The sequence below is a fragment of the Hirundo rustica genome, chromosome 3 (assembly GCF_015227805.2).
Source record: "Hirundo rustica isolate bHirRus1 chromosome 3, bHirRus1.pri.v3, whole genome shotgun sequence".
Taxonomy (NCBI): domain Eukaryota; kingdom Metazoa; phylum Chordata; class Aves; order Passeriformes; family Hirundinidae; genus Hirundo; species Hirundo rustica.
Genome location: NC_053452.1, coordinates 30,930,166 through 30,945,398, shown reverse-complemented (window position 1 = coordinate 30,945,398; position 15,233 = coordinate 30,930,166). Strand labels below are relative to the sequence as shown.

At 33.2% G+C, this 15,233-nt stretch overlaps 1 protein-coding gene across 7 annotated transcripts in view; it reads right to left on the bottom strand.

The window, feature by feature from the left end:
* Window positions 1–15,233, bottom strand: part of KIF6 (kinesin family member 6) — a 153,901-nt gene that overhangs the window by 114,212 nt on the left and 24,456 nt on the right. For all 7 annotated transcript variants that reach the window (XM_040060541.2, XM_040060534.1, XM_040060536.2 and 4 more), the window contains exons 6-7: window positions 12,560–12,689; window positions 4,395–4,601 (exon numbers count right to left, since the gene is read on the bottom strand). In XM_040060541.2, coding sequence (XP_039916475.1) covers window positions 4,395–4,601; window positions 12,560–12,689 — 337 coding nt within the window. The remainder of the gene's footprint in view (window positions 1–4,394; window positions 4,602–12,559; window positions 12,690–15,233) is intronic.

Genomic DNA, 15,233 nt, shown 5'->3' with positions numbered 1-15,233 from the left:
TGTGATATAAAAAACTTGAATTGTTATCTGGCCAAGTACTATACTGAAAAGCTTTAGGTATATGAGTTGTGCAAGCTCTCATAAATGATTAGGAGTTGGTTTTTCTTTAATAAGTGTTACATATCCGTGTGTATTTTGTTTATGCTACATTTGCAAAAATTGATATTTTAGAAAATTTATTGTGACTTTTTCATGGCATTAGTTTCTCTTAATGGTCTTCAGAAATTTAAAAGTTAAAACTATAAATCTTACACTGGCAACCTTGAGAGACACAAATGCATAATAAGAAAATTACTGTCTGGTAAAGGAATCTGGAAACCCATTCCTGGATCAAGGTTTTCAAATCTCACATGTTACAACTTGTTATATAGCAACACGTTAAAGCTTTTTTGGTTTATAATATTGCATAGAAACCTCATAGTAGTCTAGCACATCCATTAATAAGCACATTCTCAGCCTCTGCCACACAGAGACTATAATCGAAATAGACAAGATGGGAAAAGTGCCAAAGAGAAGATGTGTTATTTCCATTATAAATGCGAACATTGTTACAGGGAAGTTCATTTTTTCTGAAGTTCATGCAGGAAGTCTGCAGCCCAGCAGTATCTGAACCTTCCCACATTAACGCTGAAAATGTGACCAGCTCTCATGATGCAGAACCCATTGTACAGTCACGTGACAGTCCCACAACACAGACGATTTTAGTCCAAAATCCCATTTGTAAAACCTCACCTTAACCACTAAATTAATCTTTACAATTCAATCAAGGGCTCTGGAATAGAAAGAGGAGAATCTGAAGGAGAAGGATGTATTATTCTTTGACAAAGTGACAGAGACCACCTGTACAGAAGCTGAACCTGAGTTCTCTAAGAAGCACCAAATGCAATAATCAGAAAACTGTCTCATTTAAGAAGGTGTTATTATCCTTTTGATATAAAAAGTTGGGGTTTTTTTAACACATAATTCTAAGCATAATAATATCACTAAAGCACAGTTTCATTTTGAGTGGGTCAAACAAACCACTTTAACGCCTAGTTGCTCTCAGAACTCTTGTTACTTTTGCAAAATTGCATCCTATATGAAACAGAACAGGTACAATCAGTCATAAATTTCACTGACACATACAGAAGCACTGTTAAGCATAAAGGAAAGTGCAAGACTCAGAAGCAGTTCTGCCATGACCTGAAGTATGCCCAAAAGTCCCTGTTTCTGCCCACATCCTTTGTGCAATGGACAGATTGGCACCAGTATCTCATGCTACCATGTTTTTGGAGAATCCTCAAGACATGGGGATTTTGAGGTGCATCACTCGCAGAAACAGAGCTGTCATGTACACTTTTATCTTGCTGTTTAGTGTATCACATGCTCTGAAGCCATACACCTGCTTCAGTGGTGTGTGTTTTTTTTTTTTTTTTTTTTGGTTTTTTTTTTTTTTTTTTTTTTTTTTTTTTTAATGTATCCCACACTACTTCCCATTTCTAGTAGTGTTAAGAAGCTTAAACTCTGGTCTTTACAGAAAAAAAAAACCCAAAAAACAAAAACAAACAAACAAACAAAAAAACCCTGACAAAACAAACAAATAAACACCCACCCCAAAAAACCAAAAAAACCCCAAAAAACAACAAAACAAAACCCCAAAACAAACCAAATCAAACCCAAAACAACCTCAACAAAACAAAACAAAACAATAAAAAAAACCCCTTTGGTAAATACGGGCAGAAACCATTCACTAATGGATAAAATCTTTCAACATTCCGTAAATGGAACATGTGTTAAATGGCAGTTAACAAACATATTCATTTAAGCAGTGAAAACATTTTACCCTGTTATTCTGGGGAAATAATTCCATTATAGTGTCAAATCATATGGCAGTATAACAGTTAATTTGCAACTCTAAATCTGGCCCAGGATCCTCTATATTTTTATCATAAAGGAATATCTATTTACGCAGTTACATTGCAGTTCTAATTCCAGAACGTGTTGCTACATCTCTCAGACAAAAAGAGCTACCCAGCTATGTAGTAAGGACTCCTAAATTCCTGCTGTCATTTCAGATCAGATGCATGAAACCATCTTCATTTTTCTCTAGACACAGAGGCTTCTTGGAATAAAAGTTCAGTGGATTTATTTGAAGATCTTTTTAACATGCTGCAGATATTTAACAAGGAGATCAAGTGTGGTAACAGAGAACTGTGTTCCCATTGACATCTTGATACAAATCATTTAACGTGACTATTTTATCGTGACAAGCGTTTCAAAATGGCATAAGTCAACACTAGACCACCAGTAGAGAGCTAAAGAGTTGAGAATTTTTATAAGCTGATTTTGAGATATTTGTGCACTTTAATGTTATTCACTGCAAATTCTGGATTGAATGGTTCAATTCCCACTGAACAAAAAGACATTTTTACTTCTTTGGTGATTTCTTTATTCAATATTAGAAAACATTTCTATTGATACGCAATCCCAAACAGAATCCAACATGCTTATTTCCAGCAGTATTTCTCTAAAATAGGAACTAAAAAGTACATGAAAAAATAATATTTTTCACTGTTAAATACATAAAAATAATACAATAAATAAGAAGAGATGCTGAGTATAATTTATATGATTCTGAAGACGTCCATTTTAGAGTCACTGATGCTTATCACTTTGCTTGAGTACAACTCAAATACAGACATTTCTTGAGGGACAATTTAAACAAATGAGGGGCATGAAAAAAATCCAGTGTGATATTAAATGACTGACTGCCACCTGCTGTACCTTAAGCTTCTTCTTTTGACAGATGAAATATCTCTGATCATAAATTAAATGGAAACCAAGAGATTTGTTTTTGTTAACAGAAAAACATGTAACACAAAAAAGAAAAATATTCTTCCCAGCGAGTAGAACAGTTCTATTTCCTAATCATTTAAAAGAATTTTCACATATACACACCCCAAAAAATTTCAGGTTTAATGATTGCCTCAACTGTATATTTTACTAAATAGCATATATACTATAATGTAAGTCAAAAAGTACAGATTAGAATTTTAGAGTTAAACGTTTTTTGTTCTCCCTATCCCCCTTGTCACCCTAAATGACAGCCTCCCAGACCTGCTATGTTTCTACACAAAAATTTTTAAACCTTAGGAGGAAATACTGTATCATCTATAGGAATCCCCAAAATAATTAATTTCTAGGAACAGGAACAGTCTTTACTGGACTGTGAAAACAATATTATATATTCAGTCTTAGGAAGAGATTAATTTCTCTCACAGGTATGAGATCTGAAATGGACACTTGAAAAACTTCAGTGATTGCAACTTAATAGCACAGCATTCACAAAAGAGATTTCATTCATTGCCAAGTGTTTTTTACCCTAACTTGGTAAGCATCATAAACGTCTCAATCATATAAAATATCATGGTAGATCAGGAAGATGTATTTATTAAAGCTTTAAAAAAATTTCTTAAAATATAGTATTAAAATAATTGTTTTATTAATTAACTTAATAATTATCTAATTATTGTAAAACACTTATTAATAACAATCATTATAATTAACCAAATCTTTCTACTGGAACCCTTTATTGCCAAAGTTTCCTTTCACTGATGCTGTCCGAAATAGTGGTTTTTTTAAATGAATAAGATTAGTTAGGAACAATCTATTTGCTCAATATTTACCTTCTGGCAAAGGGTTAAAAACAAAAAGCAACGGTGAAAGAAGGATAGGGATTTTAGCAGACCTTAAATTAAGAGGCTAAATCTTTTTAGTAACCACAGCTGAATGACAAATATTCCTGGAGATTAATAAAAATAATAATAACAATATAAATATTTATTTATTTATTTTTTATTATACTGCATCTATGGGCACTATTGGTATAAATCCAATTATGATAGCTAATCCATAAATACATTACAAATGATAGCTTCTGTCTCAAAAACATCAAAGATTTTAATTGGTAGAGTAATAAAACAACACATGAGAGAAGAGCCAAATAATTTACCATATTACAATGCTTGAACCAAATAAAGCCCAAACACTTTCTTTTGAGTGATACATCATGATCCCAGCTGTGGAAGGGGAAGAAGATCATGAAGAATATTTTTAGGAGAAATATATCAGAAATCTTGTAAATATCTTTAATATTCCAAAGAAAACAAGACAACTATTTTGGAAATATTACCTTGTATACCTTCTAAAATCTTACTGCTTAATTGTTAAGTTTTCTCTAAATTAACATATTTTATTTTAAAGGAAGATGTATCAATTCAGTGGTTTTTAAAAAACTGCAACAAATATCCTAAGACTAAGTGAATATTGGAATCAAGTTTTCCAAAACATTGCATATTGTTAAATAGGAGCTTAATAAAGGGAGAAATGTTTTACTCTGGAGGTTTCAATTTTACCTGCTCCAAATAGTGTAATGACAGGTTGATATATTTGGCTTCTGTCAGTAGGTGGCCTCCAATTCCTGTCTTTGCAACACGTTCTGACCCGGCAAGGTCTACTAAATGCAACTTGGAGCGTCGGATAGTTGCAGATCCAGGTTCCTTGCTGGAGATGTGAATAGTGAAAATGCAGTGAGATCGGCTTGAGGCTTGATTCATTGGTGTCTACAATGACAAGAAAAAAAGAACTCTCAGTGTTAATGGATAAATAAATGTATCTTCTTATAGCTCAATAATCTGTCAACTGAAATCATCTATCTGATTTTTTAGCTATTGGATCTGTAATGAGCAAGCAAAAAGAACACAAAAGGATTTACCTGACATTCACGTCCTGGACAAATACTTGGAAAACTTTAATCTGGACAAATTGCACTGTAAGCAATTAAGGTTGTTTCAAAATACGCTAGCATTAGCAAAACAAGTGGCCTTACCACATGAGGAATACTAGAAAAGGGCAGCTTGACTGGAGGGAAAGGTACTGAATGCTGATCTCTGAGAAGTTATTAATTTCCCCATTGGTACATCAATTCTTTCCCTTGCTTTTTCTGATAGGTAGCCACCACTGTAAGGAGGACTAGGAGTTCCTATAAGGCTTTAGACTTTTTTATTATTACTTATATGAAAAAAATGCTACTTGGTAAAATCAGTATCAGATTTTTAGGTGGCATGACAGAGTTTTCATTAAATGTTTAGCTTTAAATATATATTTTTGGGGAATAACTACAGCCACACTTCCTTAATTTAAAACATGGAAATTCTTGGTCGATTTTTAGAAATGTGCAGTCTTAGCATCACTTCTGAGATTTTCTCAATATTTTTGAAATGCAGAACCAAAAGTTTTAAACAGCTCTCAGTTATTTAACTTTAGATTTCAAATTACCATATGCCATCACATATGCATTTTTATTAAAAAACATATAAAATATTTTTAAGCATTTAAATCACCTTGTGTTTATCAAGGCATTGTTAGAAACTTCATTCTAAAATTACGCCTCATAACCCTCATTATATAAGTAGCTAAAGCTTTAGACTGTATATGGAAATTAAAGGTTTAGTATCCAGATAGCATTTTTATTCATAATATGTAACAAGAATGTCTACATTGTTTTTAGGACATAGGCTGAGCCTGAAAAAAACCAGAGTAGTAAAATAATAAATCAATATTACTGAGTCAGCAACAAAATCTATACATACTTATAGCTGTTGAAAAAAAAAAAAAAATCATCCTGGTTATACTTGCAACATTAATCTCTTGCCTCTACTGTATTCCTCTGTTACTGTGTAATAATTTTTTATGTAGGCCTGTCCTGTGCTTCAGACCAGATATACCAACATATTACCTTTTTTTTACATAATCTGCTTTAGCATGCAACACTGTAGATGCTAAAATGGCCTGCCCATTGCAGGCATTGAAGATGGTGTCTTATTGATCCAGAAAGGACAGCCCTTAGCAGAAAGAATGCAAGATGAACATTGCTTTAACAGGAATAATATGGACCATTTGGTTCATTGTCCTCACTTCAACTTCCCATTTTCTTTCAGCCTTGATAGTGCCAGCACAACCAAACAGGTTTTAGGAACAAACCCAGCTGATCCAGCAGAAAAAAAAAAAAAATAAAAAAAATCATTACTATATACAGATGAAGAATTTTGTAATTCATAATCCTGTGAAATGAGCATCAGAGTGCAGTCACGTGTATGCTGTCCTTAGAGGTGATGCTGGGCAAATTAAGAGAAAGTGAGTGGTAGTGTTGGAATGAAAATAAATAGGCTGAGGGAAAGGTGTCAAGCAAGAAAACAGTCCCAAACTTACTTAAAATGCAGTTATACTAATAAAAATTTATATTCTGTGAAAATGTACTTTATTCAGCAATTCTGATTCCATGAATAATCAGAGCCAGCTTCACTTATTTTACTAGGACAGCTATGATATTTTTATTTTCAGCTCTGTGAACCAGGACTGGATATTTTTTTTTTTCTTCCAGTTAAAAATCCACAACAGAATTAGAATTTAAGGACATTCTCCTTGAGAGAACTGATATTTGGGGACATTTTGCATTACAGACATGGAATCGGTCACACTATACTGCAGACAAGTCTAAGCCAGATCAAATATCAGTACAGGTGGAAGTGCAAAGCAAATGTTGCTATGACAGAAGCTGAAGAAATCATCATATTTCTGAATAAGCCTTCTTAAGCAAACTTGATATTCATATTGCAGCAAAACCTCATGTATTTCAAAATGTGCTTTTAGTCACACCAATTTAATGCTAACAGAGGCAAAAAAAAAAAAAAAAAAAAAAAAAAAAAAAAAAAAAAAAAAAAAAAAAAAAAAAAAATATCAAGTCCTAAAAGAAAATAATTTCAGGACTCTGGGTTCCAAAAAGCACATTTGGTCTACAAGGTTTTTATTGTCTATTGCGATACACTAGCCACAACTTTATTTTGCATATTTCAAGTAAATATGGCTGGACTAGTCATAAGAAATTCCATTGCTTTTTCTCTCCACAGCTTCTTTTTTTCATGTAAATGAAAGAATGAATGAAGCTGATTTGGAAGTCATTGGCTAGAATCTCAAACTGATATTTTTGTCAAGTCCTTCTTTGGAGGAGAACCATGGTTTAATCAAGACACCAATACTCCTTTTTGCAGTATGATTCCATCTCTGCTTTGCAATTCCCATATATAGGAAGCTCTGTTAGAACTCTTGCAAAAAGCATCAAGTAATACAAATTTAAACTGTTAAATGGGATGTAATCATGAAATGTTAATTGCCTAATCTCCCCACGCTTTACTACTTTTACCACACAAGTAGATGCACAGCACACAACAGAAATTATGATTTGTTGGCATCTCCAGTCCAAAACCAAGCCTTTTCTTTTGCCATTTGGTTGTTGTCTTACACAGGCAACTTCTGAGTATCACCATTCATCTGTTTAGAAAGTTTGAAAACAGAAAACAAATAATATTTTCTGGACAGTGTCTCAGAGCCTACTAAAATGTTCCTTTAGTGGTTTTCAGAGTTCATTTTGGCTTTGTTAGCAGTATTCAAACCATATGTATATGAAATCATCCTCACACTAATTTAATGTGATGAAGGAAAAAAAAAGAAAGAGGGGAGTGTCCTGGTTCTCAGCAGATGGTTGCTATTGTGAGAGTTATATTTAGAACAACTGATGAGCAGCAGTTACTTACAAAGAATAATTTTTTTCCAGGAATTCTGTGACATCATAAACCACATAAGCAAACTTCAGATGTTTTGTGATATCACATGAACACTACAAAGGACTTAATGCCAGGTAATCTATTGCTGCCCATTTGTGGCACGGTAAAGGACAAATTCAGTAGCAGTTAAGATCATGACTCAGTAAAGCATCAGCATTTCATTTGATCATGGAAAATACATACAAGGTATATTTTAAGCCATACAAACCAGTCTTGTTTTTTTCCAGGACAAAAATATACCTGTGTTTGCTGAAATTAAATAAATTGTATAGAAGCTTTGTGACTTTAACTACTACATCTATTTATACAATAGTTACAAGAAGGTGGTTTCTACTTAAATGAGAATTTACATCATAGTCATACTGCAAGAAGCTTCTGAGTGGGATATTTCTGTCAAGGAATGCAAGGTCAAGAACCATCCAAAAACTTGCTAGAACCTAAGTTGTCCATCTTAATCTAATTCTCATCTATCTTAAATCAGAAAACACATTGCAGGAATTCTTCCCCATACAGGAATTTATGTATTTTGCAAACTCTTTATTTATTGCAGCTGCTATTATAAATGTTGTTTTCTCTAAAAACAGCCAGAAATGGATGCTACTGATCTAAATAGAGTTCTTAGGGATTGAGGACCTAAGAACGAGGAAGTTTCTTAAATAGGACAAAGACATATGAAAAGCTGTTTGAAAATCACCACTAGACTAACAGAAGCCGCTTCTCTCTGGAAGAATAATGTGTTGATTATGACTGCCAAAACACTCTGACAAAGATAATACATAAAAAATTTCAGGACCACTGGGACAAAACAATTTCACAGGTGATAAATACAGCCCATATTGCAAACCATACTTGGCAACTTACATCATTCCAGTGGAATCTTTTCTTCCTTGGATCAAAATATTTAGACAGCAGAACATGATTTTCCTGTATGAGTGATTTAGTGACTAGCCAATAAAGACAGGCTGAAGTGTTCACAGTTTTTTGATAGAAGGTCACAGTGAAAAGGTAAAAAATTTTCTTTTAAAGAATACTTTCTTTTTCTTCTAAAGGATTTTTAGATTCTGAACTTTTCAAAGAAAGCAAGGAGAGATAAAAAAAGAAAGTACTGATAGCATCCAAGACTGATATCAAATCAAATTTTTCCAATCTCATGCTACACTCAGAGGGATATCTGTAGAAGACGTTCTGGCAGCTACAGTAATTTCAGAGTTTGGATGGATATCTCTGCCTGATGAATATAAACTCCACTGGTTCCAACAGAACTATACTATAAAGAAGAACATATAAATTGAAGAATGGGAGGTGCCTGTCTTCATATCTGGTAGATCAGAGAGACCTCAGTATCTCTTTAGTTTCCTTTCTAAATAATATGTTACAGGTGAAGGGGGTCCTCAGTTGTACTTAGGCACACTTGTCATAGTTGAAATTGAAAAATTGTTGTTATGAAAATATAAGGATCAGAACAGGTGCAATCACTTCCTGAAAGCAATACTTTATCATTCCATATTACTACAAGTACAGTTTCACAGTTAGACCATGGTAACTTTTAAACTCAGGTAACTTTTAAAGTAATTAATATTCTCTGGTGAAGACATTACTAAACCCTATGTTATATAGTGCCTTCTATCCATATAAATCCCAAGCATTTTAAGGACTATCCAAAGTAGTATGTATAACCAGTAATTTTTTTTACCACATATGGAAATGAAAGCATCTGTGCTGAAATAATGATGCCATTTCATTTGGTGCTAATAATAAAATATAACAGGTTTGTCAGAGTGGAAATAAGTTAACAACCTGTACCAAGGAGGAACTTAGGAAATCAGAAAGTTGCAATTTCTCCAGGACTGCAGCTCAAACCCAGATAGCATGCATTTTTGTCAGAAGTGACATTTAATCTCATATGCTCACGCACTGAAATCTTATTTTTCCTATCTCATCCAATAAAAACTGCAGTCAAAGACTACCGGTGCCTTTCTAAATATATTAAAGAGAATACTAATATACAATAAATACAAGTAGAATAAGATCAATTCACAGGTCACAAATGTATTCCCAAAACTATCTTTAAAGCTTTAAATTTCATTCTTTCTTGAAATAAACATATTTAAACATTCCCAAAAGCTTACTGATTGCCCCAAGTGTATTTCAAACATTTTAAATGATGGAACAAGTACTTTGTAATACACATTGTATCCCAAATTTAAAAATGGAGCGCTATAGGTATAAAACCATGCACTGAAACATTTGCTTCCTCATTAAAGCACTCGTTCATTAGAGGAAAAATAAATTCTAACTGTACATGCAACTGCAGTCCTCAGACGTATTAATTTCAGAAAAGGATTTTACAGTTTTTAAATTACTGCACATCCTTGGGAGGCTACCTTACTCTACTGCTTTAAGAGAAATACTAAAAACACTAAGAGTTCTCAAAATCACAAAGGTTTAGGAAAGTTATTTCAAAAGACAGAGGTCATATGAGATTCCCATCACAAGAACTTAGAAAAGACCACTTCAGCTGAAGATATATTAATAGTATACCAAAATAAAATGTTTTGAGAACACTACCTAAATAGCCAAACACTTATTTCCACACAGGAGCTTTTTTAGATCTTGATGCTACCAACTGCTTATATTGCAAATTTGATTTTTAAATCCTCAGCATGCATTTCAGATACCAAAACCATAAAGTTGTCTTCAGAGATAGAAAATATAAGAAAACCGTTCCGATTTTATAACCTGTTGGTACAGACTCTTAGTATTCAAATGTAACAAGAAACTGCTTTATTGCAAAGCAAACAAAAATCTAGTCCTTACATCCAGCACAGCTGCCAACAAAAGACTCAGTTTTTCTGGTTTTGATCTCTGCCAATTTCTCTCTGGCAAAATATGAGACAAAAATTCCTATTTGAATTTTTATGAATTGTCTGTGCACAAACGTCTTCTATCTTATGATTTACACAACTTGTAGTACACATCAAAACTAAAGGACCAGTCCTACATTGCCTAATAAAGCAATCCTGCACAAATTAGATTAGTTTCCTTTCTTTTTCCTTCTCTTGGGATATAATTACATGTGGGAAAGGAGCATTCAGTTATAAACGTTCCCTTAGGTTCTGAAATTTAATGAATGAATGAATGAACTAATGTTGCCTATAAAATACTTTTAATATTGTGATGACTTTCTTTTTAGTGCAGTCAGTGATGAGGGAAAAATGCAAATCACAAGTTAGACTGCGTTAGCATAGGCAATGCAGAAATTAAACTGCTCTTCTTATTTTCAAAACAATCAATTCTTCAAAGAAGGGTTATTCAGGGTTAAGGCACTAGATTATAATTTTAGGGGATACAGATCTCATATGTGATCCATGACTGTCATCGGAGTTCTTCCATGACAAAACTCATAATTAAAAAAGATGAATCCGGCATTTATTTTACTTTCTTTTCTTTTTAGGTTTATTAATCTTGTTTCTTTTTCTTTCAAGTTGACTTAAGAGGGTTCTAATCATCAGAGGTCAGAAAGTATTATCATAACTCAAGATTTAAAAATATGGATCTCCAGAAAATCTATGTTTTATGTCATAAGTCCTCTTCCTTAGATCTCTTAATTAGCCCTTTTCTTCTCCTCTATTACACTTTGTCAAGTTCCTCTCCTCCACATAGTATCAATTTTTCTATTTCAGTATCATGAAGCAGTTCCTTACCCCAACGCTCAGGTATATGAGCAGCCCTTATGTTGATTGTCTCTTGCCTTAACATATTCCTACCTCTCAAAATATAACGGTTGAAATAGTCATCTTTGAGAAAGAACAAATACTTGTGTTTCCTATTTAAGTTTTGTAATCAAATGGTTCTTCCTCTACGTCCAGGTGTATGTGGTCATCCTGCAGGAACACAGAACTACCTGATTATTTATATACTCTAAGTGTATTTCTTGTCAATGTTTTATGATATATCCTTTTGGAGACATAGAGGAAGAGAACCCAAAAAGGTCTAAAAGAGAATTAACTCTATTGTAGCTAAGACACATTGCCGGTGCTCATATTATACAATACACTTTTCATATTTACATTCCATATCCAAGCATGAAGGAAAAAAAGAACCTCACATATTTCAGATGTGGAAACACTTAATTTGAATTTTTCAGAATCAGTAAAAAACACTCTTGTGTTTGAATATTGGCACATATTTATTTTGAATTTCCTTTGAACTACCATTTTGGTTTTTGATGGGTTTTGTTTGTTTATTTGTTTGGTTTGGGGGATTTTTGTTAGGTTGGGAAGGTCGTTTTGTGTTTTTACATATACCACCACGTGTTTATGCAACAACAAGAAAAAAAAAAAAAGAGGGGACTTACATTAAATACTTCAAAGGAAATTGAGTGCTTAATCATAGGGGCATAGAATGGTTTGAGTTGGAAGGGACCTTAAAGATCATAAAGAGCCCCCAGTCCCCTCACACTCCATAAGGAGGGACACCTTCCACTCAAACGGGTTACTCAGGGCCCCATCCAACATGATGATGAACACTTCCAGGGTAAAACTTCACTGGGAATGTTTGACAATGTTTTGCAAGGACATATTTTCTTACCTTTACGTGCCTATGTATGTTGATACACGCCACATTCAAAAGTCAGTCTAATAATTTATGGGAATTTTTGTATTCTACTTATTTGAATTTCAGTAAGTTAGGACATCAAGAACCACCAATCAGATCCACTCTGAAACACTATCATCAGAGAAATGATTTTTTAATTTCATTGTGGAAAAGCACTCAAAAAGAGGATACTAATTTATGTCCAAGGACTTCTAAAATACACATTTGAGAGAGGAGGAGAGATGATTTTGACCAATTTAACTGTGGTGGTGTTAAGAAAGATTTGGAGCAGAAAATCTCACCTCAGCAATCATTCTGTTGGTGTCCCCCAAGAAGAGTAGATTTAAGGCCTCCTCTTCATTGGTTGCTTGCTGAAGAGACAAGTTTTTAAGATGAATGTTTTGATCAGAGTCTTCCATTATTGTCACTTTTCTACATGGAAAATAAAAACAAAAGTGAAAACCAGAGTTTTAATGCAATATTGTTTCATAATTTCATTTTGATCACACCTAAAAGTGAAATCTAAAATGCAAACACAATCATAATGAAAGGACATGAAAAATAAATTATAAACATTAAAGGAAATTTTGATTTCTTTTCTACTGTCATGTCCTTTTTATTCCTTTATTATGAAACTTCACATAGGAAAAGACTATAAGAAAACCGTAAGTTTTAGAGAAAGCTTTGGGATTTTTATTTAGTGAGATACAGTAAAATCTCAAGAGTAACAAATAATACGTAGGGGGTTGTTTGCTATTACCAAGTAGAGACGATACACAAAGCATACCATTATTTTGACATATAAATAGGCATGGAATATTTCAGAATCAACACAGCTGTAGTCAACATGTTTCTAATAACTTTGTATTTGTCAAGATTATTTCTCTTTTCATTCTTAAATGGTAGTAACTACAACAGTAAATTATTCGTTTTTTTAAAAATTAAAAGCAAGCCAACAGAATGATTTTATTTATTTCCCATTAGAAACGTTCTTAGTTACACTTATATAAGACTAAAGCTCTCAGAAAGGAATTGGATGCAAGTAGCAAGGATATGGCAAAAGCTCCAGAAGAGCTGCTAAGTATTACTGAAAATCCTTTTCACTTTTTTCAATAGTCCTTTAACACAGGATTTTTTTTTTTCTTTCAAAATGATTACTGGGAGTTAAACCTTATTGGCATTACTGAGTAGCCATTAGGGTCTCCTCAGATGGGATGTTCTATAGTATCCAGCATGGAGGCCAAGTGTTTGCTTCACTAGATTTGGAAAACTCCTAGAGAAGAATCTGTTAAAACAGAAGTACACTAAATCTGAGGATAAATAACTTGTTCTTCAGGATTAATTACATGTTCTGATACAATTCAAAATAATTAGAACTTTTTTAGAAATTGGAAGCTGTTATTTTTATTTAAACCAAAACTTTATTTTCTAAGTATAAATAATATTTTTCTATCTATACATAAACACCTATACATATATGTATATAAATATTTTTTCATGGTCTTCAAGATAAACCACAAGAGGGAGTACGGGGTTTGAATTTTTATCTGTAGGTAGTTCTTGCATGTTAATTACTTCAAGTTGCTTCAAAACCAGATAGATTGTGTTTTGTTCTGCTTTACCTGCCCCAAACTGAGAATGAAATCAAGCATCAAAGCAGCATTCCATAGTATTACCCTTAGATATTGTGAGAGTAGTTCATAGTCTGATGGTCAAAACATTCAAATGGATATAAAGAAATAATTTTATCACATTGCAATGCACTCACTCTTTTCAAGAAAAATGACATGTAAAAGTACACAAAAAGCTTCTTTCATAGTCATAACAATTGCTTTTCGAAATATGATTGCCTCCCACTGTTAGCCTTATTTTTGTGTGGTGGTATAAGACATTTCTCATATAATCACAAAACTCAGCTCCCCCATTCAAAGCATAAACCCTAGAGTATAATTCTGCTCTTGCATATCAAACTTTTGATAATGTCAAGTTGTATTCTGTCTGCATCTGTGTGCATCACACACTAAAGCCCAGAGCAGTTCTGATTACAGTAGTCCTGTATTAACTTCTGCCCTTTCCTGCATCACCTGAGCTGCTACCAATGCAAGAGAGCCTTGCACACTGAATGCTTTAATTTCTTAAGTTCTTGTTACTGGCAAACATTGACCTTAAAGCTTCCTGCGATTAATTAATACCACCTCATTAATTTGTGTATTATAAATAATAATTTAAAAACCCTTAATATATTTTGGAAAAAAATTACCATTTAAAAAGTCAAGTTTCCTATTATTATATCTGTCTCTAGGGCTTAGAATTGAAGAAATCTAAAATAATCTCAAAAATTTTATAAATATTTAAAAGTTAGTCAGAATGCTGCAAACAAACAACATATGAAGATACACAACTTCTATGCCAATACATGAGCAGGACATAGTGATACTACTTCATTGTGAGGAGACTATACAGCCAAAAATAAATTTAGGAAAAAGATAAAAGAGAAAAGCGCCAAGTATGTATCATGGAGTCAGTTCAGAAGAACAGATAAATTAATGGATACATATAGGTAAAGTTTTGTAAAACTGCAAGGAACTTTAGCTTTTAGGAAAGAACGGTCAGGATAATCATCTCATGTATCATCCCAAAACCATGATCTCTCAGAAGTACAACTCCCTGAATACCACAACAGAGAACAAAGTCAACACTTACTGAAGAGACATGGTTACAAAGTTATTCAGCTACCAGCACAACTTTAACGAGCATACAGATTTGATTTTCCATTCGAGCAGAGACTTAGAGCATAATCTCCCTTATGAGACATGGCAGAACTATGAGAGGAGTAAGTGCTCATGCAGACTGTTTGCTTGACACGTCATATTGTGATAGGAAATCCTTCTCACTGTCTCCAACAGATTTTGTTTTGAGACAAAACCAGTTTGGCTGCTCTGGATGTTATGGACATGACTGGAGGTTGTGACATAT